This window comes from Nicotiana tomentosiformis, chromosome 1, assembly GCF_000390325.3.
Source record: "Nicotiana tomentosiformis chromosome 1, ASM39032v3, whole genome shotgun sequence".
NCBI lineage: Eukaryota > Viridiplantae > Streptophyta > Magnoliopsida > Solanales > Solanaceae > Nicotiana > Nicotiana tomentosiformis.
Genome location: NC_090812.1, coordinates 89,003,812 through 89,028,895, shown reverse-complemented (window position 1 = coordinate 89,028,895; position 25,084 = coordinate 89,003,812). Strand labels below are relative to the sequence as shown.

The window sequence follows — 25,084 nt, the reverse complement described above, 5'->3', positions numbered from 1 at the left end:
AGTAAAAACTTTCCTCCTGAAGAAATTGGAAAAGGAACGAAATTTTCCAACTAAAGGGATTGAAATCAAACGAAACTTTGTTAGTGAAGGAATTGAAAAAGAACTAAACTTTCCAACTGAAGGATTTGAATTTAATTAATTCTCTAAGGTTTAAAATATTTTTTTTATAAAGGGCAAAAAATGCGAAAGGGCAGTAGAAATACTTTTATTCAATGGAGTAATTTGCATTGTCCAGGGTGTTATTGAAAGTAAAGAAAAAGGGCAAAGACAGTGAGGCCAGGTTGCCGCGTTGGCCACACTGCCCACTTCTGGGAAGCAAATGAACGAAAAATTGCATAACATTATTAACATTCACATTTCACACTAGCCTTTTCCAAAATCCATGCTTTTCACGCTTTTCAAAATTTTGCCAACTCATTTCTAGAAGCTATTTCACATATCCCACAGAAGCTATAGCCGCAATAGCTGTTGCCGCCTTCTTTTGGACTATAAGGACAAGGGGGTTGTTTACCGAAGTTATCTTCGCTGTTGACGGAGGTTTCAAAATTTGGTTCTTTTTTGCTCTGTGATCCATTAATATTCCTTCTAGCTGAAATTATCTTATGTTATTCAGATGAAACCCATGTGAAAAAAAAATCATCGATTTATTCGTTTTGCTATGATTCTTGAACTTTTGAGTAACAAACAATTGTGGTGCTGAAGATTTTCGATTTTGATAAAGTTGTCTCTTTTTTCTTGAAAACCCAGGTGTAAAATTGTATGCTATTCTTCATTTTGGGTATTTGGTGTAATGAAATTAGGGGGTGATCCAAACGAGTGCTACATCTTGTACTAAAAATCTCAGCTTTGATAGTTTTGATTATTGGTTGAACATTGCTGTTTCTTGTTTATGCATTTGGTTGAGAAGAGTTCAAGTTTGTGTATTTGCATTTGATTAATAGATTGAGTAGTTGGAATATTGCGAAAAGTTTGAAAGTTAATAGAAAATAAGATGGTTGGATCTGAGGAAGGATTAACAAGTCATGTTTACTCGAATGGGCTACAAAGTACTAATGGTTCTGTGGAGGAGAAGGTTGATGAGCTCCGTCGACTTTTTGGAAAAGCAGATGGTGATCCATTGAGAATAGTAGGTGTTGGAGCAGGAGCATGGGGTAGTGTTTTTGTAGCAATGTTGCAGGACGCATATGGTAATCTTCGGGAGAAAGTGCAGATTAGAATATGGAGGAGAGCTGGACGAGACGTTGATAAAGCAACTGCTGAGCATTTATTTGAGGTCATTAATTCAAGGGAAGATGTGTTAAGGAGGCTAATAAGACGGTGTGCATACTTGAAATATGTTGAGGCAAGATTAGGGGATAGGACACTACATGCCGATGAGATTTTGAAAGATGGCTTTTGTTTGAATATGATTGACACGCCACTTTGCCCTTTAAAGGTTGTCACTAATTTGCAGGAGGCCGTGTGGGATGCTGATATTGTCATCAATGGCTTACCATCAACAGAAACAAGGGAAGTATTTCAAGAAATTAGTCGGTATTGGAAGGAACGAATTACTGCTCCAGTCATTGTATCCTTGGCAAAGGGCATAGAGGCTGAACTAGGACCTGAACCCCGCATTGTTACCCCAACACAGATGATTAACAGAGCAAGTAAGAGGTTTCTTATCGTATACTGTTTTGAGTTATTTTTTTCAGACTTAACTTCATTGTTGTGAACTTTACTGCAGCTGTCTGAGTTTCTATTATGTTTCTAATGTTGAATAACTGGGACATTACGTGGTTAAATGGCAGAATAAGTTATTCTTTTTCCTGTTTGCGATGAGAGTGCTATCTTGCCTCTTCTTCAGATGCTTGAAAAGAATTCAACATGTTTGCTTTTCATGTTAACTTGAACTAATAGCTTCTACATAACTTAGTTCAAAAACATTCTGTTATTATACCGAGTTTTGCGCTGCAAAATGTATGCTAGTTACTCTCCACTTTGTAGACTCTGATATTTTGTTGGATGAAGTGATAAATATTTTATTGAAGTGGCATCCAGTGCATTCATTGACACATAGAAGGGTATATTTGCTACTAAGTAATATTGAAGGAGCCAACAAAATTCTATTTTGTTTTGCATATTGACAATTATTACTACAGACCAGATTCATAAGACACCTAAACTTCAGATATAGGTGACAAAATCCTTCTAAGCATCTTCGGTTCCATTCTTTACATAGGGACGAAGAAATCCAGCTTGTGATGGACCACAACAGCATTCGTCTGTTTTCTGTACTTCCTGGAGGCACCAACTGTTGAATAGTCTAGGGATGGGCGTTCGGTACTTCGTACGGTATTTATGAATTAGGTTCGGTATATCAATTGTGCATACCAAATACCGTACCCAAGTAGATTGGTACGGTTCGGTATTTTCTTGTTTGGTTCGGTACGGTTTCGGTATCGCACCGTCCCTATCTAACGTGACAAGCAATGGCAAGTGCCACTGGTGATTCGGTGAAGGAGTGGATTAAATCCCTTTTAGAAAGAATGAAAGTGTACAAGGAAGCAACATATTGTAGTTCAGCCAAGACATACAACAACAACAACAACAACAACATACCGGTATAATCCCACAGGTGGGGTCTGAGGAGGGTAGTTTGTACGCAGACCTTACCCCTACATGGAGCGGTAGAGAGGCTGTTTCCGATAGACCCTCGGCTCAAGAAAAGGTGTAAAGGAAGAAAAAGGAAGAAGAAGAAGAAGAAGAAGAAGAAAGGGGGAAGAAAGAAAGAAGAGGGAGACAAAAGACGATAAGGAAAAAAAGGGAGAAAAAGTAGCATCAAATAGTAAAAATCAGGGAGCAACAATTTCTAGTAAAAGGGGAGAAGAAGTAGCATCAAATAATAACAATCAAGGAGCAACAATTTCCAGTAGCAATTTTAAAAAACAATAAACGTGGTTGCTAAGTACCAGATATAATAACAAACTAGAAGAAAGTATCTTTCAACCAACAACAAGAATATTACTAGTACTACTGGTAAACCTAGGAGAAACTCACAACTACCTGTCAACCCACCACCTTAATCCTCGAGCTTCACACCTTCCTATCGCTAGTCATATCCTCGGTTAGGTGAAGCACCGACATGTCCTGCCTAATCACCTCTCCCCAATACTTCTTTGGCATACCCCTGCCCTTCCTCAAGCCCGCCATGGTCAACCTCTCACACCTCATGACCGGAGCATCTATGTCTTCCACGGATGCCACTCCCACCTTGTCCCTAATAACTTCATTCCTAATCTTGTCTTTCCTAGTATGTCCACACATCCATCTCAACATCCTCATTTCAGCTACGCTCATCTTCTGGACCTGGGCCTTCTTGACGGGCCAATACTCAGCTCCATACAACATAGTGAGTCTAACCACCGCCCCGTAGAATTTGCCCTTAAGTCTAGGTGGCACATTCTTATCGCATAAAACTCCCCGAAGCTAGCCTTCATCTCATCCAACTCGCTCCAATGCGGTGAGTAACATCCTCGTCAATCTCCCCGTTGCCTTAGATTATAAACCCAAGATACTTGAAACTATCTCTTTTGGGAATGACTTGAGTATCAATCTTTACTTCCACTTCTTCATGCCTCTCATCACTGAACTTGCACTCCAAGTATTCAGTTTTCGACCTACTCAACTTGAAACCTTTGGACTCCACCGTCTGTCTCCAAACTTCCAACCTAGCTTTAACACCCCCTCGCGTCTCGTCAATCACTATTATGTCATCAGCAAATAACATACACCCCGGCACCCTCCCTTGTATGTGTCGTGTCAGCACATCCAACGCTAGGGCAAACAAAAACGGGCTAGGAAGGGATTTTCGAAGATAACAGGAAAATATTGAAGCTTGAAAATTTCTAAGAAAATATGTTTTACTTGCAGAAGATGACAAATTCCCGACAATGATGGGATAGACGATCTATGTATAATTTCAGTGTCCATCTCTTTCTGGGTGTTGGGCTTAGTTTGTTTGGCTGGAAAATATAATTATAGAGATGGGTTGGCCGACTGGTCAGTGTAGGACTAGGACCGTAGGAAATATTTCAGTATATATTGAATATCGAAAACTCAATACCGAATACCGTACCAAAATACCAAAAAATCTATTCCGAAGAATACCGAATAAACCGATACCGAAATACCAAATTATTTCGGTCTTGTTCGGAATTCAGTTTTTCGGATTTTATGCCCATCCCTAGTGAATACTCCCTTAAGTTGTAGTGTATAATCCACTGCGTAGCAAAAAGATTCAAGAGCATGTTCTGTAGATCTATCGCTACTATGCAATGTAAAAACCAATGCTTGGCACTCTCACAATCTGATTTACACAAATAGCAGTAGTTGCATAATTTGAAACTCCTCCTCCTCAGGTTTTATTGTGTAAGACAAGCCTCGCACATCAATAACCAGGTGAAACAAACTGCTTTCATGGTGGGGGCCTTTGTTTTCCAAATGATTTTCAATGGCCGATTTTCAATTATATTGCATTCCTTCTCTAGGACTTGATAACAGTCTTTGATTGAGAATAGACCTCTGCTATTGTTGCTCCTGCTTATCCGATCCTGCCTTTCTGTTTTTTCTTATGTGATCCACTTTGTTTAGTAAGTTTAGTATGTCACAACCCGCACTTTGGGGTTGTGATTTCGGCCATGAACTGGTGAGAAAAGGCTGTTCTGATTGTCTGACGTAGATCTGTCTACTCGGGCAACTTGGGCTTTTTAATTTTAAGCATATATAAGGGGGGTATAGGTGATGAAAGCTCTGACCTGCCTCCCCCATACGTGCTTGAAAACCTGGGAAAGGAGATAGGCTGGCCTGCAGCGAGGGGAACTGCAGGGCCTGGTCTTGGCAGTTCCTCCTTACCTGGATGTTCCAGCCTCTACTCCCTGCTTAGGACCTTTTGTCGTTAAGTGTTCTTGACCTTTATTGGCTTCATTACACTTAACTCTTCTTAGCTGATTGATTGAGGTGTCATTACAGATAAGCATGGTTTCATGCCTTTAGTTCATCCTACAGGTAACAAAGTGAGGGATTTCCATCTTCTAGATATATTTATTGCTGAGTCAAATGTATGGGGTATATACACGTTTCATAATGTAGGAGTTCTGAAGGTTAGATTCTGCTCTAACCACTATTTAGATCACATGTTTAATTGTTGAAATATATTAATTTTTCTTTACTCCCTCCCTGTGTGTATATAGTACTTTTGAAGTCTATGAATATGCAAATATTGTTTTTTGCAACCTGATCAAGTGCCTCTGGTTCTTCAATACTTCTGTACTGTTGATAGCTAAAGAGACTAGGCTATGGCATGTATGGTTGAAATAGAATTTCAAAATCATACATGGGATATTACATGATAACTGCTAACTGGTTCATATTCCAGTCCAGAATGAGTTAATTTCTCTTTGTTTATCATTCACGAATCTATCCACTTATTTCTTATTGCTGGTTGTTTTGTTTTATTCTGTTTTTCTTGGTATATTTGTGTTTGGTAAGTTCTTCATTAGTCTTAGCATTTGCTCATGTTACACCTTAAATTTACAGCTGGAGTTCCAATTGAAAACATCTTGTATCTTGGTGGACCTAATATTGCATCAGAGATTTACAACAGAGAATACGCTAATGCTCGGATATGCGGCGCTGAGAAATGGCGGAAAGCACTGGCAAAATTTTTGAGGCACCCACATTTTATTGTGTGGGACAATGGTGACCTGGTAACTCATGAGGTCATGGGTGGTCTGAAGAATGTATACGCCATTGGAGCTGGTATAATCCTTTCGTTTTTCTGGTGCAAAGTTTTACCTCGCTTGCTATCTGTAAACTTTTTTACAGTGCATAGATTGTTTAGAGTTGGCTTTTCGAGTTGTGTCTGGGCTTGACTGAGGCATGCAACATATCATCTCCTAATTTCTGCTATCACTGTTTGTCCCTTTCTTTTTTACTTGGGGCTTGGGAGCTTTCAGCAGTGTGGTGGTGATCAGTTGCAGCTTCTCGGGAAAAGCTGATCTCCAGATTCCTGAATTTCTTGTCTATTTGAGATCGGAATAATTCCCAGAGTAGTCTCATCTGTAAATAGATCAAGAATGTCAGGGCATCCACAGTTTGCGGCTGATACTTCTATATACTGCAATATCCTTCTTGAAATCATGAATAATAACATTACGCAATGCTCTAGTTCCCCTGATTATGGCAGTATAACATCATAGTTCGATCTCTATTTAAACACCAGAATTGCGCGATACTGTTAGTTGCTTAGTTACATATGAAACCACATATTTACACGCTATTTTCTACTCAATAGGTATGGTAGCAGCTCTTACTAATGAAAGTGCCACGAGCAAGTCAGTATACTTTGCACATTGTACATCTGAGATGATATTCATTACACATCTCCTGTCGGAAGGACCCGAGAAGCTTGCAGGTCCTCTTCTGGCTGATACATATGTTACCCTGTTGAAAGGTCGTAATGCTTGGTATGGCCAAAAGTTGGCCAAGGGAGAAATTAGCCTTGATATGGGTGACAGCATCAAGGGAAAGGGAATGATACAGGTATATTCTAGAATACTATACATACAGTAGTGACTAGGAGCGTGTGACCAACAATAGATCTCTAATGATAGTCTGCTGGAGTCTACGTGATTTTATATAGTTAATATAAGATATGTTTACTGATACTATTTCACTTATCAAAACAAAAAACGCAAAAGAAATGTCTATTGATTAAAAGACATTTAGCATCCTTTGAAATTGCTGTTTCCATAACGTTACTGGTTTAATTTATGGAGGATTTCGTACCCAACTAGAGCTGCAAGAGAGTATCATGTATGTATGCTAACCTGCTGTCAATTTGTGCAGGGAGTTTCAGCAGTAAAAGGCTTCTATGAGCTACTAAGTCAGTCCAGTTTAAATGTTTATCACCCTGATGAAAATAAACATGTTGCTCCTGTTGAACTTTGTCCCTTGTTGAAGACATTGCACAAAATACTGATAGTGAGGTACTTAAAATGCTCGCCGCTTTCCTTCTTATGTTTGCACTTGTTTTAGTTAAAATAAAAAATAATCTGACTACTGTTGCTGCGTTGAAACTACAGGGAGGTTTCATCAGAGGCAATACTTCAGGCTTTGAGAGATGAAACTATGAATGATCCGCGTGATCGTATTGAGATTGCACAAACCCATGCCTTCTACAAACCTTCATTACTTGGGCAGTAGCCTTTATTAAGAGGCCTTTGCACACCGCCATCTTGAAGATTGTTGTACCATGCTTTTTCATTTATTCAATCTTTTGCTTCAGAAGTCTCCTTTTCGCTTTTTGAAAATTCTTCTAAGGAACATGAGTCCAATATTTATTAAGAGGCCTTTGCACACCGCCATCTTGAAGATTGTTGTATCATGTTTTTTCATTTATTCAATCTTTTGCTTCAGAAGTCTCCTTTTCGCTTCTTGAAAATTCTTCTAAGGAACATGAGTCCAATATTTGATGAATCTTGTAAGAGTTAAATTAGATGCTTCTTGTTTTAACCACTAATTAATGACCGATTCAATCTTTAGAGATTAATAATTCCAATATTTGATGCAAACCACGTTTAATCATCAAACTAGTTTTTGTAACCTAAAGAATCACCAAATCTTTACCACATAGCTAAGAATATCAAGAAACGTTTCAACAACTTTATCTTAAAGTGATCAGAAATAATTCTTCAAAAAAATGCTTTTTTAAAAATAGTTGTACAAATAAGAAAATGTAATTAAAGAAGTTTTAACCATGAACCTTATTAACTAATCCAAAGAATGTAATATGTCTTGCAAACAAAAATTTAAGCTGTTATAATTCCATGCTTCGATTCCATTTCCCAGTAAGGAATACTTATAAAAGAGGGAACATATAGAGAGAGGAGTTTCCTCTTTCCAGAACGAAAAAAAGAAAAAGAAATAAATATGTCTTTGGTGGACTATGCATCCTCCGACGAAGAAGAAGAGCTTAAAGAAGATAAACAACTTCCCAAAGCGGAGGAACCCACCCCTCCTCCACCCCCTTTACATCCATTACCTACCAGAAACCAGAATCCCCATCTTCCTCAGCCGCAAAACCAGTTAGTAATCCTTTGCATTCAGTTTAGTTTTCTATTTATAGGGTTTTGTTCTTTATATTTCTTTGGTTTGTCTCGTGTTTCCTTATGTTTCCTCAGTGTTCTATGCCCGAAATCAAGCGTCCCTATTTGAGATTATTTGTGGGTTTTAGTTGTTTTTGCCTGATGGGTCATGTTTTTTTTGTAATTTTCTTGGACTTGGACTGTGAGTATAACAAAGAAGGTATTGTAGAACAGAAAATAAAAAGGAAAAAAGAAACTGAACTTTGTGTAACTGATAAGCTATGACATAGAATACAACTGTAAAGTAAATTGGAGCAGCAGGGATTGACAAAAGATGGCATAAAAAAGTATTCTTGCTCCTTGTCACAATATAGAATAAGAAAGTAATCTTGCGTAATTTGATAGGAATTGTGCTTGTGAACTTGTGCTCTTTAATGACTAATGAGCTACCATAAAGGAACAGATGTTAACATAATGGAACATCTCTTAATTGAATGATTAATGAGAGGAACTGCCTATTTGCTTAGCCCAAGGGGATGGGTAGGAGCAATGATGATGGGAAGGGAAAGAAAGGAGGAAGAACAAGGGAAAGAAAATGGATCTGGCCCTTCACTTATTGCATTCACACCCCTGCTGATAGAACGATGCCCCATTGCTGCATTATCTTGGAGCAAAGCTAATCCGAGTATTGTCCCACACTGCCTCTTAGATACAGGGAAGAGTATGATACAGGGTGGGATAAAGTAATAAGCCTGCGGCAGCTTTTCTGAATTTTTGCTTTTTGCTTCCACATTTATATGTAAAATATGCATAGGACGGCTGGTAGCATGGGATTTCTTTTATTGTTTTTCTTGATAAGTTGGCAGCATGGGAATTGGTTAATATGATAGATTTCAAAGTTTTGAATGCCTAAGAGCACTTCAAAGGTAATAGTTAAGTGTAGTTTACTGTGTTAGAAAGAATGGCGGGTGTTGGCTGAGAATATCCAAAGCGGATACTGGGGACTGGTCAGTCCAATAGTGTGCTATAAAGCTTTTGTCTTCTATGTGGTTGCCTTATGCAGTCATTAATAAATTTGCTTCGTTTGAAAGGGTAAAATATTCTGAAAATCCGACTCATGCAGCTCAACTCTACCTTTTGGTATGCTACTGTTGATGAGTAGTCGAAGCATATGATCTTATTTCTTCAACTTTGATGGTCTAGTGAAAACTATGGATGACATGCATTTGGAGGAGGAATTTTGCTTTGTACTCATATAATGATGAATTGCAAGTTTATACTATGGTATTGCTTCAACTTGCAAATTTGTCCTATGGCAATGCTTCAGTTATTTTGTTGCATATGCAGGGGGACAAGTTCGTCATTAAATAAAGAAGCATTACACTTGTCAAGCTCATCGGAGTCCTCTGGATTGAAACTCCCCGATGCATCACTTCTCTTGAATTCACCCTCCATGCCAGTTGGACACTTTACTGATCATTCTTCCCGAGTTGCAGCAGCCATGGCTGAAAATGCATCACGGAAGCGGGATACAAATGTATCCGCATCCACTTATCCACGCAGTAAGATTCCTAAAGGTACTTTGCCTCACATGAAGAATATCCCTGAAACAGGAAGTGGTCTTCTGGTCCCACCTCAACTTGCTGGAAGGTCAGTTTGATACTGAAATTCTGAGTCTCGTCGCATGATCTGTATTAAGTTTGTCTATATATGCATTTTATCATGCATCACTATCTGTTCTTTTGTTGTTCGGGCCTATATAATGTGCCCAATCCTCCTCAAGTTGAATATCCAATTCTCCTATTGCGTTGTTTGTGTAAATTGCCGAGTTTTCTACCGATAAATTAGAAGTCCAATTTTCTGAAAAGAAAGTTTTCTCTTGTATATAACAAAGTTTGGGCCTATTTCTATTCATTTCATTTCAACCATGTCAATCACAGAAATTCAACTTGTAAGGCTTGGGATTAGGGGTATTCGTCGGTTGGTACTGTATAGTATTTAGACATTTCGGTTTGATATTTTCGGTATTTGGTTTTTTAAAATACTATACCAATACCGTACCAAATTAAACTCCTTTCAGTTTCGATTTATTCGGTACGGTAACTTCAGATTGTTCGGCTTGAATATTAGCTAGTGCATAGAGTCATAGACTGTAATATTCTTAATTAAAGTATTCACAAATATAAAAATAAAAACGTTCTAAGTTTACCTAACTGTTGATAAAATCTTTAATCAAAATTAGCAGGTATTAACCCATAGAGAGAAAAATAAGTTCATAAAAGAATAAATTTGATCATTGCAAATGTCTTGTTACTTGTTTAGAGCTATTTGCTGACCTTAGAGAATACAACAAGGAATAATCCAACAGATACAACATTAATACACGAGTAAAAAACACCCTAAACTCGTAGAAACATCACTTTAACTTGCTTGTCAACCTGGAGAATAAGAGTCAAAATCTGTAGCGTAACTTGTTCCTCTATTTTCCTAAAGGAGTACATGGGCTTTATTGCCAGCCTCAACATGAATGCCAAAGAAAAGTATTATATAACTTGGTACATTATAATCAATAATATGTGTATTATATAACTTTAGTATATATTTCGGTACTGTTTCGGTATTTCGATATTATTTTTTTAAATACCAAATATTATACCTAATACCAAATTTTTAAAGACAAGATTACAGAATAATGCACTCCATAAGTTGACCTTGCAGTATTTTAGCCCACTTACAAGTTTGCAAATATGTAGCCAAATATCAATAGGCTTAGATTTGATTTTTTTTTTTCAGTTTTTTTTAATTCTTTATATCTTCAGGCGTGAAACATCAGTGAGTTTCCATTCTCCTTTTTCCTCAAGTTTATACAGACCTATCACAGCTACACAAATGCAAAAACATACGCGAGAAATCTAAAATCCCATCTCCTTTAATGCTAATCTTGTTAAATTTTGATTATGATTTTATAAGAAATTTGGAGTGGGTATTGTTTGAACTTATTAGAAATAGTCTAAGTAGGTTGTATGAAAAGTTTGAAGTCGTTTGATGGAAATTTGGACTTTTTTTTTTAAACCCCTCCCAAATTAGGAGGATCTATAGTGTTTCCACACTTCCCCTCCAGCGTGACTCGAACCCAAGACCTAACGGTCGTGGGTGGAGGTGCTTTTACCAACTGAGCAAGCCACTCCGTTTTTGGGAGGGGTTTGCAACTAAACAAGAATTGCAAAAAGTATAAGCATCTCCGTTTTTTGGACTAGTTTTAAACAAGAATTGCAAGTGAAAATCGTACACAAAAAATTTGTCAGAGATGCTTATACACTTTTATACAATATTATATACTTTTATACAAATAGGTACATTACATATATAGTTGTATAAAAGTGTATAAAGATGTATAAGCACAATAGTGAAAATGTTAGTGATACACTATGTATATAGGTGTAGTAGTTGAAGAAGAAGGGAAGAAGAAGAAATGTGAGAAATCCACCAAATACTTGTAAATAATGTATCAACCTTGTATAAAATAAGGTATAAGAGGTGTTTATACACTATTATACATTACTTATACAATATTATACACTATTATACAAATGAATCCTATTAATGGAGTTTCACGAGTTCTTCTTCTTCCTTGGGCATCTTTTGAAATTCAACTCAAATCTTGCTTAAATCTGCTCCAAATTCTATTAATGGAGTTTCACGAGTTCTTCTTCCTTGGGCATCTTCTGAAATTCAACTTAAATCTTGCTTAAATCTGCTCCAAATCACTTCAAATTTGAGTTTTGAACTCCCCTTGATGATCCCAATCAATTGGGACAACACCCAATCTGCACAACTAACAAAATCGAAAAATCCAATTTCTGAAATTGAAGCATCGAACGACCTTTAATGGTGACTCAAAAAAAAATAATTCTCTTACGTAGTATTTTTTTCTTCTCATCTAAATAGTATTTATCAACTTTGAATTTGGAAGGAGAATTGAAGAATAAATATAATGGTAGAAAAATTTTGGGGTGCAAAGTCGTGAAAGAGGAAAAAGAACGGAGAAAAGAAAAAAAATAATCAAATGGGGTGGGCTAACTGGTGAAAAGTAATTTTCAGATTATGTACAACCTGGGCCATATCAGGTAAGGGCTTCAAACGTGGGTCATTTTTTGATGGACTGTTGGGCCAAGTGACAAGGAGCGTAATTCCCCCATTGTTAAAAACCTTAAACCAAATACCATACCACATACCAAAATACCAAATGCTAAATGCCAAATGCCAAATGCCAAATACCAAAAATTTTGGTTTCGGTACCCTATATGGTAATTCCTTCTTGGAAAAGGAAATTATGGCAAATGACCCAAAATTGATGAGAGCGTTGTTCCCATGGTCAAAGTAGCTTAGACTCGGGGTCGAATAAAAATGGGGATTGGTGAGTTGTAGGGGCTTGATGGTGGGTAATTGCTTACAAAAGGTACTTTTAACCAATAAGTTTTAGAGAGCGTAGGGAGAGGAAAATCAAAGGAGAGGAAAATCAAAGGCAAAACAGTGACGGAAATAAGCAAATAGAAGGGTGGAGAAAAATGAAAAATTTACGAATTAGATGATATCATCAGTTTCCTTTGGCATCATGTCTTAAGTTGGATTTGCATCACGCGATTTAAAGAAAGCGAAATGCTCAGAAATTATCTTATAGCTGACCTATCCGATACAAATGCTAGTCTTTCCAATGCTACAGCTGTACAAAGCACTTGTGGACTATATGACCTATTCTTTCTTTTATAGAAGATTCCTAAAACATACTAGGGAGCCATGTTTTAAATTCTTTGGTGGTAACAGATGTTCTAATTATGAGTCCTAATGGATGTATTTGATTAACTTTGTGCAGGAGCAATGTTGTTACAGAAGACATCAGCAAGCTGTTTGTGAAGAAGACCCCGTCTTAGTTGCACGCACCAGTTACAGAAATCTCTGTTGGCCTGACTGTAGTTTTATTTCAGTAGATTCTATAGCAGATTCTCAAAAGATATTAACCGCATTGTTCTAAGATATTATATTGATACTTGATGATTGTATTGACTACCAGCAGTTTTGGTGAGTTTGAAGTGATCAACTGCTTTCTGTATATAATTTTTGCAACCATATATTCTTAGTGTGTTGATTGGTTCTCAAAATGTGTACTTGCAAGGCATCAACATTTTATTGAATTGAATAATTGCCAGTTCACAGCTGCATTAAGCCTTGGTTTTCATAGGATTTGTTACGGATTTATTGCAAGTACTCATTATGAGGCTGCCTGAATTTGGGTGCAGGATCCAGTGTTGCTATTTTTGTCCCACTTGAGAACTCTTTATATATTTGTATATTGAGTCTAGTCAGGTTTTTGGCTGCCAGACGCGGTGGTGGCTGCTAGAGTAAGAGCGAAGTAAATAACGCTGCTAAGGTGGCGAGGGTAGAGAAAAAAATATGACTTTTTTGTTCAAGATCTCAAACATAACTCTGATCATGGTGTGAGACAAACATCAATCGTGTAACCGAAGCATAAATGCATAAGTCAGCTGTGTGGTTATCCAAACTCGACAGACACCATGACCGGAAACGGGGAAGATACACGTTACACTACGATTTTGAATCAGAAGAGAGCGTAGTGCCCGACGACAAGCAAGAAAGCTAGTTGTGACAATGGACTGGCCAACCAATAGACACCACATATGGTGTCCCCTGTTAGAAATGTCAAATATTGTCTATAAAATCCTTAAAAATATGTAATCCATCCAACTCGTCCATTTGACATTCCTAAGTCCAAGAAGGAATTACCGTATAGGGTTAAAGGTCCTAGTGGCTAGCTTATCGTCACTAGACGGTAAACTTTATTAGTAGGTCTAGTGGTGGCAAAATGGGTAAATAATTATCCATCCATTTATCCACTAAAAAATAGGTAAAATATGGATAAGATTCATATTATCTACTTAAAACTAATTACTTAATGGATAATTAATTGATTTAATTTTTACATTTGCAAAAGACTCAAACCGAATGTTCCTCAAATTTAGAAGACTAAATATTCTCCCAAAAGTGATTACATTCAAGAAGCCATGGTTAATATGATGAGTATCCATATTATCCACGGGCTAATTCATTTTTTATTCGTATTAAATATGGGCGGGTCAAATATTTTTATCCGTTTTCGACCCCTCCATATCCGATGAATTGGGGTTTAGGGCTTAGTTGTTATCTATATTAGTAGTTAGGAAATCTCCAAATTCAAAAATTTGAATTTGGACCAAAATTATGTACTACATTATTTAGGGTAAAAACTCTTCGTGGACAAATTGTTCGGAGAAAACGGTTATAGCCTGTTTGGCCAAGCTGCAAAAATTAGCTTATTTTGAGAAGTATTTTTTTCTCAAAAGTGCTTTTCTCTAAAGTACTTTTGGCGAGAAGCAGTTTGTGTTTGGCTAATTAATTTGAAAAGCACTCCTGAGCAGCAATTAATGTTTGACCAAACTTTTAAAAACTGTTTCTAAGTGTATTTTTCTAAAAAATACTTTTAAAAAAATTTCTTTTGAAAAGAAACTGTTATTATTATTATTTTATTTTTTTCTTCCAAAAGTTGGGCCAAACATTAACCTTAAAAAGCTTGCTCTGCCAAACAGGATATTAGTGTCCTGCACTTAGTGTCGAGACCGCTCAGTGGAGATACATTGAGAAACACTCCATTAATGGATGCTCCTCAGCTGCTCAACACACACGTCAAGCTCTTGGCCTTCGACTTCCTCACTCTAAAACCAATCCCCCACGACTCCACCTCCTTTTCACGCAAGGGGACGCGGCTTTCGCGCGCAGAGACAGTGGGGGTCGTCGTAAGCAGAGACTTTAAGCCCAATAGATTTCTCAAATTCGACATTGACGATAGCACGGGTTGCATACCTTGTGTCCTGTGGCTCAATCGGGAAAGTTCGCGTCACTTCTCCCGTCGTAGCCCATCACATGTTCGACTAATTTCCCAAATGGCCGCTGATTTTGCTTCCCAAGTCCAGATTGGGGTTCTTGCAAGAGTTCGTGGGAGGATCACTAGCTTTAGAGGTAACCTTCAGATTACTGTTTCTGATGTTGTTATTGAGAGGGATCCCAACTCCCAGATTCTGCATTGGCTAGATTGTTTAAGGTTGGCTAGGAATTGTTATGACAAAGTTGCGGTTCCTCCTAAAGCCTGAGTGATCATTCTACTTGAACAGAAAATATTAACGTAAAGTTTCCTGCTATTGTGAAAATTCCAATGATTTACTATACCTTCCCAATGAATCCATGAATCATGATGCTGGAATTCCTGCTATTGTATAAAGGGAAGAAACATCTTGGCCAAATACATCAACGCCCCCTAAATTTGGCACTACTTTTTTTTCCTTATTATACACTTTGTCTTAGGTTCGACTTATTAAATACCTTACCTTCTCAAAAATGTGCCTATTAAACATGTATTGCTCACCCAAAGCATCGCATTTTCCTCCCAATATTGAGCTCGTATTGTCGAAAAATATGAAATTTCGCAGGATAAAAGTTGAAAGTTATTTTTAGATGGAAAAAGAAAAACAATAAGGATTATATATAATACTTCTCTTTTTCAAACTCTACTTTAGAACCCACAATCTATAATAATCTTAGGAAGTTATATAACGATATGCTATCATCTTTTGCATCTTGTAGGATTTAGTTGTCACAACTTCTAGTTTTTACACAGGAACAGTTGAAAGAAAGTGAACAAGTATACTTTATGGTCTGACCTTATTATCTTTCCATACTTTACTAGGTCTTAGTTAAAAGACCATTAAATTTTAAATTTCAAAAGATAAAATTTTAAACTTTTATCATATGTAAGGCACATGACATTCGTGAAAACTAATTCCAAATAAAACGATGTGATTAAGATTGTATCAATATTCAAAGGTTTGAATATGCTATTACCTGAAATATATCTTCTCACAAGATCAAAAATTTATTTAGACTTGGATCACACTGCTATTGAAAGAAATATTCCAAATTCATTCTTTTTACAGAATATGAATCTATACCATCTAGAGCATTAGAAAGGTTAGACAAAACCATCTTACGCTCACGACTCACAAAATATTAGTTTGGTTAACTAATGAAACAGTCCAAAACCAAACTATAAAAAAGGACAGCATAATTTTTTTTAATAATAAAATAGAGAAGAAAAAGTAGGAGTTAATTTCACGAACCTTAATTATCTACTAAAACTGTAAAATAACTTAACTATTTTCTTGAAAATGCAGCAAAAAAACAGTTTTGTGACTTTACTGTCAGGGAAAAGGTCAATGACCATTATGTGAAATTAACTTGAAAAAACAAGGCTTTTAATCTCCACCACAACCGCCACAACCACCACCATCACCACCGCAGCAACAACCTTGCGTAGCCATAACAGTTGCCTCAGCAGCAGCTCCTAAATCAATTGTAACTTCAGCACGCTTACGCTCATCGTCGACAGTAGTACTATCGTTTGCTGAAACGGCTGTTACAGCGGTTGCACCTGCACCAGCTCCTGCTAAAACAACCATGTTTCCATCTCTTGTAGTTCTGCTTCGAGATTGATCACTTCTTTGCTGTAAGTTCCTTCTATGGTATGGGCACAGTATACCCGGTAAACAACTAAGAAAAATAAGACAAGCACATACTATGATAATAACAATGGCTGTATCCATCTTCTTAAATGCAACCCTAAAATTAATTGAATAATTTTATCAGCGTCCTTTTAAAGGATCGGATCAAGTATGACATTTTCCACTTATATAATACGTAGAAGAAGTAAGCTTTTCAGACTTAATTTTCCTATGAGCTTTCGAAGAATTTGATGTCTTAGGTTGTTGGTTTGTTATTTCATGTTTGGCTTCTACTGACCTATTTCTTTCTCAGCTTTTCTTCTTTGCCTTTTTAATAGTTTATCCAAGAAGGACGGCAAGAGGAAGCTTCTATGCCGTGGCGGATGTAGTGTATTCGGGTTCACCCAAATCTAGTACTTTTGACACGGGAGATAGATATATATGTTATAATTAAACTTTGAATCCATAATTTTAAGAATTTAATATGTACTAAAATTCTTAAGATTGAACCTATCATTTATTTACAGAGGCGGATCCAGGATTTTAAGATCATGGGTGCACCACGATACTTGTCATAATATCAAGTAATGTATATTTTTTTTAGTGTTTTATGACATTAATAATTTTGCACATTATTCAACTAGATAAGCTAAATCTTGGTAATCTAAATCTGTCTTTGTCATTAATATTATCAATTATAATTTGACAATCATTGCATAATGTTTATATAAAAAGGGAAAGTAGAATACTAATGAAAATCTAATAATGTAAAAAATGAAACTTCGCAAATTTTATAGCTAAAAGAAGAATGAAAATATCAAAAAGCTCTTAGAGCATATGACGAGTTCTTTATATGTGACTTGCTTATCCAAAAAAAGAAGAGTATATTTTATCCTAAAAATTTGAAAAAGAATTTCATTAATTTGATTGAAATTCAAATATGTTTAAGCAATAATTTGGGATAAAAATATTTAATTAAGTCTAATCATGAACTTAGATCTTATTATCACATAAATTATTTATAATAAAACCAATTTATAGTGGTTTAAGATAAGACAAATCTCAATGGAAGTAATAATTGTAGTTTAATCTCTGACTCCTTAAGTTGTTGTTTACCATGAAGACTTGGAGAAGGAGATAAAAAAAGAAAAGAATGATAAGAAGGGAAAAAAATAGAACTAAAAAAAAGAAGAAGCTACGAAGTATAAACTAAATACGTAGTATTATATTAACGTGTGTCCATGGTGTCTCGACCGGAGGCAGCAATGCCAAAATTTGAGCATGGGTGTCATCTACTCTATATGGCTAAATCATTGAAAATTTGTACATAAAATGATTAAAATCTACTTTTACTTGGCAAGAGGATGGGTGCATATACTCCACATTTTCTTACACATATACGCCCTGCCTATCAAGATTACTTCTACGTTATGCATGGCGATCAGCAAGCACCCGATCGAGGGTATGAAAATATTTGAGCCTTTCCTAGTTAAACATTCTTTAATTTCTTATTGAAGACCCGTAATTAATCGATTGCCTTTTTTTTTATAGGAAGTCCGGGAAGGAACTTCTCAAACCATGCGAAATTTGGTAGCTTTCTATACTTCTTTTTCCCTAAATCAGTTATTCCATATGTATTTCCTATAGCTTCTTACTTTTGGCTATGTGCCAGAGTATTGTCACGATCCAAAATTTACTTAGTCGTAATGGCACCTAAGCCAACCTGTCAGGTAAGCCAATTAACAACTATCCAATTAAATTAATATTTAACTGACTCTAATACACTCCCCAAGGACTGGTAGTACAAATCATGAGCTTCTAAGATTAGAATTTACAAAGTTGGTATGAAATAAATACTAATGTACATAAACAGATTTTTATAAATCTAAGGCTATCTTGAACAAGAGGCAGCTACAACCGAAACACATGTACGTCTTTAATTCCAGCTCTCGTCGATCACAACAACATCACCAATCAACATCTGCACGCAAGGTGCAGAAGTGTAGTATGAGTATAACCGACCCCATGTACTCAATAAATAACAAACATAACCTTAGGTTGAAAGTAGTGACGAGCTGGAACAAAGGTCGGGTCCAATACCAATAGCAAACAACAATCCATAACAACGTAAAACAAGTAATAAAAGAAGTAACAGAGAGATAAAATACTCAGCTTAATCATGATTTCTGAAAATAGTTCTGCCTTTCAAGTGCATCAGTGAAAACCCAAATCGTTTACCGAAGCTGCCAAAAATATGAGTAAGTTTGAAAATAGTATTTTTTTCCAAAACTCCTTCCAACAATAAGTAAGATGTTTCATTTTCTTTCTAGATAGCCAGTGTAAAATGCATCACTATGCCCATATGTCAATATGTGTGAGAAGTCATGAATGACGTGATACCGTATAACATGAGGAAAATACATCTCTATGCCTGTATGTCATGTGTGCATGTCAATGCAACGTATCTCAGAGATGGACTCAGGTACTCACACTCTCAGAGTACTTAATCTCACTGTCTCACACTTTTCACTCATCATGCTCAATCACTCAATACTGTATATGGACAATCCGGCCCAGGGAAGATCCATCTCGGAATATATACATCAACTGATCATCAGTCACTCAATACTGAGTAGGGCCAATCCAGCCTGTGGGGAAGATCCATCCCTAGGTATAAATGCTTCGGACAAGATCCATGTCCAGGGAAGATCCATCCCTCAATATAAATCAACCGCGCTCACTAGGGATGTGTGCAGACTCCGGAGGGACTCCTTCAGCCCAAGCACTAAAATCCGCAAAGACAACTCACGTGCTGCACTGATAACTCACATGCTATAGTATTAATATCTCAAAAATAAGGCCCTCGGCCTCACTTAATTATCAATCTCTCCAGTCTCTCGGGTTCACAATGAAATGAACTAGTCCAAAATGATGATATGATGAATTAATAAATAACAACGGAGACTGAGATATGATATGCAATGAATGGACATGACTGAGTATGAAATTGCAATGTAAGCAAATAACTCAACAGCAATAATAACCTCAGTGGGTCCCAACATGATAAGAATATAGTCTAGACATGGTTTCTAACATGAATCACAGCTCGATAACTGTACGTATAGATTTCATGATTACAGATAAGTTCATATAACTATACAGTACCACAGAAATAATGGAGTCACAGTTCACACGGTGTACGGCCACACACCCATCACCTAGTATGTGAGTCACCTCAACACCAAACAAATAACACGTATAGTCAGGGTTCATACCCTCAGCTCCAAGATTAGAAGAGTTACTTACCTCGAACAAGCCGAATCAAATGTCGAGCAAGCTAAACAATGCTCCAGAAATTTTATTCTGCGCGTATCAACTTCAGAACGGCTCTAATCTAATCACAATTAATTTGATTCAGTCCACAAAAATTATAGGAATTAATTCCATACCAATATACTAATTTTTCCCACAAAATCCGAAATTTCACTCAAAAATTACCCGTGGGGCCTATGTCTCGGAACCCGACAAAAGTTATAAAATATGAACGCCCATTCGACCACGAGTCTAACCATGCTAATTTCACTCAAATCTGACTCCAAATCGGTGTTCAAATCTCGAAAATTTATTTTATGGAATTATACAAAATTCATCCGATTTCACTTGAAATATTAATAGTCTAACGCCGAAAACGAACACTAATTCATGCAATAAAATCACAAGGGAGTCAAGAACACTTACCCCAAATTGTGTCAAAAAATTCTTCTCCAAGATCGCCCAAACCGAGCTCTAAAATCCGAAAATGGCTAAAAATAGCGAAACCCCGAACTTAAAGCTCCTGCCTAGCGTCTTCCGCATTTGCGGTCGCATAGTCGTATCTGCGGCCTCCGCTTCTGCGGAAGTGTCACGAATCAAAACTAACCCCTGTCGTGATGACGCCTATCATGGAACTAGGCAAGCCGACTCATTTCCAAAACAAAATGATATTTTCATTTCAAAGATAATTTCACGATTATTTAACATAAAACCTCCATTTAAAGAGTTCAAATCAAAGAAAAATAGAAGTGCGGAAAAGAAAAGCCCGACATCGGGGTGTCACTAGTCATGAGCATATACTAAAATCTATCTAACAATATCAAGGCTAACTCAGCCCGAAAAATAGCTAAATACAACTAGAGAAAGATAAGAGGGAGAAGAGCAGGGGCTGCGATCGCCAAACAGCTACCTTGCTATCTCCAAGAAAATCTGCAACCAGAACACTCAATAACCACTACCGTGTCCAGCTACACCTGGATCTGCACACAAGGTGCAGGGAGTAACGTGAGTACGCCAACTCAGTAAGTAACAACAATAAATAAAGACTGAGCAGTAGTGACGAGCAATAAAGCATATAACGTTCATATAAGAAAATCTAAGTAAAATACCACATGCTCTTAAAAAAATCAGGATTTGAATCAAACATCTCGTTTAAACCCAGTTCCAGTAAAAATCATTTAAAGACATTTTTTTCCAACAGTTTTTCAAACAAAGGCTCAATGCAAAAGTGAGCAAAAATGATGAAATCATAAATAGCCCCTCGGGCAAAACATCACTCATATACAACCCCTCGGGAAAACCTCACAGTCACTCGTGCCACTCGGGCATACCTCACAATCACTCTTGCCACTCGGGCATATCTCACAATCACTCTTGCCACTCGGGCATACCTCACAATCACTCTTGCCTCCCAGTCACTCAGCACTCGGAACTCGCACTCAGTAGGTACCTGCACACACTAGGGGTGTGTACAGACTCCGGAGGGGCTCCTTCAGCCCAAGCGCTATAATCTGCACTGACAACTCACGTGCGATAATAATAAAGTATGCTGCAGGCGGGCAGTCCCGATCCACACTCATCCTCACAAATCAGGCCCTCGGCCTCACTCAGTCATAAAGTATGCTGCAGGCGGGCAGCCCCGATCCACACTCATCCTCACAAATCAGGCCCTCGGCCTCACTCAGTCATAAAGTATGCTACAGGCGGGCAGCCCCGATCCACACTCATCCTCACAAATCAGGCCACTCGGGCATTTCAGTAAAACAGGGCATTCGGCTCAAAATATTTATATGCATCAAAATAGAGTCATAAAACTGAGTTATACGGTAAACAAGTATAAACATGACTGAGTATAGATTTTCAATCGAAAACAGTGAGAGGATGGAAAGAAACAGCCCCTAAGGGTCCAAACAGCATTGGCGCAAGGCCCAAACATAGCATTCAGCCCAATTTACAGAAAATCTTTCTAAAACATATAAGTATCAATGGTTTCAACAAAGTATGCAACTTTACAGTTGCTACGGGGTGGACCAAGTCACAAATCCCCAACAGTGCATGCCCACACGCCCATCACCTAGCATGTGCGTCACTAAAAATAGTAGAATGATACAAAATCCGGGGTTTCATACCCTCAGGACTAGATTTAAAATCGTTACTTAGCTCAAAACGTGAAAATTTTTACTCTGCTATGACTTTGCCTAGTAAATCGGCCTCCGAATGCCTCGAATCTAGTCACAAATAATTCGTTTCAGTCAATAAAATTCATTGAAATTAATTCCACCAGATAATAATGATTTTTCCATAAAAATCCGAAAATTAGTTCAAAAATCGCCCGTGGGGCCCACGTCTTGGAACCGGACAAAAGTTATAAAATCCGAAAGACCATTCAACCACGAGTCTACCCATACCAATTTTACCAAAATCCGACCTCAATTCGACCCTCAAATCTACAAATCTTATTTCCAAATTTCTAAGTTCCAATCTCCGCTTTACACCTCAAAATCATGTAATCTAGTCGGATTATTCGATGATAATTTAATATTATGAAGTAGAAATGATCACAAGGAACTTACCTCAAGTTTTCCTTGAAAATATATCAAAAATCGCCTCTCCTCAAGCTCCAAATTGGTCAAAAATGGCAAATGGGACGAAGTCCCTATTTTTATAATTCTGCCCAGACATCCTCGGTTCTGCCTCGATCTTGGCCTTCGATCGAGGTCCTCGATCCTAGTCCTCGGTCCTGCCCCTCGATCCTGGTTCTCGATCCTGGCCCTCAATTATGTCTTCGACCGTGACCCTCGACCCTGGGCTCGATCATGGCTTCGATCGTGGCCCTCGACTCTGGGCTCGATCATGGCTTCGATCGTGACCCTTGACCCTGAGCTCGATCTGGGCTTTGATCGTGGCCCTCGACCCTGAGCTCGATCTGGGCTCACATCTGGGCTCGATTTTTGGGCAGAAGCAATTTCCAACAGAAGGAAATTGCAACAGCTTTTCTAGTTTAATTTTTGGTCCGTTAACCATTCGAAACTCATCCGAGGCCCTCGGGACCTCAACCAAATATACCAACAAGTCCTAAAATATCATACGAACTTAGTCGAATCCTCAAATCACCTCAAACAACGCTAAAACCATGAATTACACCCCAATTCAAGCCTAATGAACTTTGAAATTTCTAATTTCTACAAACAACTCCGGAACCTATCAAATCACGTCCGATTGACCTCAAATTTTGCACACAAGTCCTAAATGACATAACAGAGGTATTTCAATTTTCAGAATCGGATTCCGACCCCGATATCAAAAATTCACCCCTCCCCCCTCCCGGTCAAACTTCTCAAAAATAAAACTTTCGGCATTTCAAGCATAATTTCTCTACGGACTTCCAAATAATATTCCGGACACGCTCTTAAGCCCAAAATTACCATAAGGAGCTATTGGAATCATCAAAATTCAAATCCGAGGTCGTTTACACATAGGTCCATATCCGGTCCACTTTTCTAACTCAATTTTTTTTTCAATTATGAGACTAAGTGTCTCATTTCACTCCGAGTTCCTTCCAGACTCGAACCCACTAACCCGATATAACATAATATAGCTGAATAATACCAAAAAGAAGTATGAATGGGGAAAACGGGGTTATAACTCTCGAAATGACCGGCCAGGTCATTACATCCTCCCCCTCTTAAATATTCGTTCGTCCTCGAACGGGTCTAGAAACATACCTGGAGTCTCGAATAGGCGTGGATATCTGATCCCCATCTCCCGTTCGGTCTCCCAGGTGGCCTTCTCCACAGGCTGACCCCTCCATTGCACCTTCACTGAAGCTATATCCTTTGACCTTAACCTTCGAACTTGTCGATCCAAAATAGCCACCGGCTCTACATCATAAGTCATATCACCCTCCAACTGAACCGTGCTGAAATCCAAAACATGGGACGGATCTCCAATATACTTCCGGAGCATGAAAACATGAAACACTGGATGCACACTCGACAAGCTGGGTGGCAAGGCAAGCTTATAAGCCACCTCCCCTATTCTCTGAAGCACCTCAAAAGGCCCAGTGAACCGGGGGCTCAACTTGCCTCTCTTCCCAAACCTCATAACACCCTTCATGGGTGATACCTTCAGCAAAACCTTCTCCCCAACCATAAAAGACACATCACGGACCTTCCTATCCACATGGCTCTTCTACTTAGACTGCGCCATGCGAAGCCGCTCCTGAATCAATTTCACCTTATCTAATGCGTCCTGGACCAAGTCTGTACCTAAGAGCCTAGCCTCACCTGGCTCAAACCATCCAACCAGAGATCTATACCTCCTCCCATACAAAGCCTCGTACGGAGCCATTTGGATACTCGACTGATAACTATTGTTATATGCAAACTCCGCGAGTGGCAGAAACTGGTCCCATGAACCCCCAAAGTCAATGACACAAGCATGCAACATGTCCTCCAATATTTGAATTGTGCACTCAGACTGCCCATCCGTCTGAGGGTGAAAATCTGTGCTTAAATCAACCTGAGTACCCAACTCTCGCTGCACGGCCCTCCAAAACTACGATGTGAACTGAGTACCCCTATCTGAAATGATGGAAACTAGGACACCATGCAGGCGAACGACCTCTCGGATGTAAATCTCAGCCAACCGCTCTGAAGAGTAAGTAGTACCAACTGGAATGAAGTGCGCGAACTTGGTCAGCCGATCCACAATAACCCAAATAGTGTCGAACTTCCTCGAAGTCCGTGGGATCCCAACTACAAATTCCATAGTGATCCGCTCCCACTTCTACTCTGGGATATCTAACCTCTGAAGCAAGCCACCCGGTCTCTGATGCTCATACTTAACCTGCTGACAGTTTAGACACCGAGCCACAAACCCAACTATATCCTTCTTCATCCGCCTCCACCAATAGTGCTGCCTCAAATCCTGGTACATCTTCGCGGCACCCGGATGGATGGAATACCGCGAGCTGTGGGCCTCCTCAAGAATCAGCTCTCGAAGCCCATCTACATTAGGCACACATATCCGGCCCTGGAT

The 25,084-nt window shown here is 38.2% G+C and overlaps 3 protein-coding genes across 4 annotated transcripts; all 3 read left to right on the top strand.

The window, feature by feature from the left end:
• The first annotated feature begins 252 nt into the window (after window positions 1–252).
• On the top strand, window positions 253–7,518 carry LOC104086264 (probable glycerol-3-phosphate dehydrogenase [NAD(+)] 1, cytosolic). 2 transcript variants are annotated; one of them, XM_033653429.2, is made up of 6 exons: window positions 253–537; window positions 748–1,649; window positions 5,578–5,799; window positions 6,335–6,582; window positions 6,889–7,028; window positions 7,125–7,518. In XM_033653429.2, exons 2-6 carry the CDS (start codon window positions 992–994, stop codon window positions 7,243–7,245), a joined length of 1,389 nt encoding a protein of 462 aa, XP_033509320.1. In that variant the 5' UTR covers window positions 253–537; window positions 748–991; the 3' UTR covers window positions 7,246–7,518. The 2 variants fall into 2 exon arrangements, with proteins under 2 accessions (XP_033509320.1, XP_009588780.1); XM_009590485.4 differs by having other exon boundaries at window positions 253–1,649.
• Window positions 7,519–7,803: 285 nt separating this feature from the next.
• Window positions 7,804–13,343, top strand: LOC104086265 (uncharacterized). The gene is made up of 3 exons (XM_009590488.4): window positions 7,804–8,126; window positions 9,474–9,776; window positions 13,000–13,343. Exons 1-3 carry the CDS (start codon window positions 7,972–7,974, stop codon window positions 13,055–13,057), a joined length of 516 nt encoding a protein of 171 aa, XP_009588783.1. The 5' UTR covers window positions 7,804–7,971; the 3' UTR covers window positions 13,058–13,343.
• A 1,419-nt stretch (window positions 13,344–14,762) lies between these two features.
• On the top strand, window positions 14,763–15,573 carry LOC104086266 (CST complex subunit STN1). The gene has a single exon (XM_009590489.4). It carries the CDS (start codon window positions 14,834–14,836, stop codon window positions 15,326–15,328), a length of 495 nt encoding a protein of 164 aa, XP_009588784.1. The 5' UTR covers window positions 14,763–14,833; the 3' UTR covers window positions 15,329–15,573.
• Window positions 15,574–25,084: the final 9,511 nt, after the last annotated feature.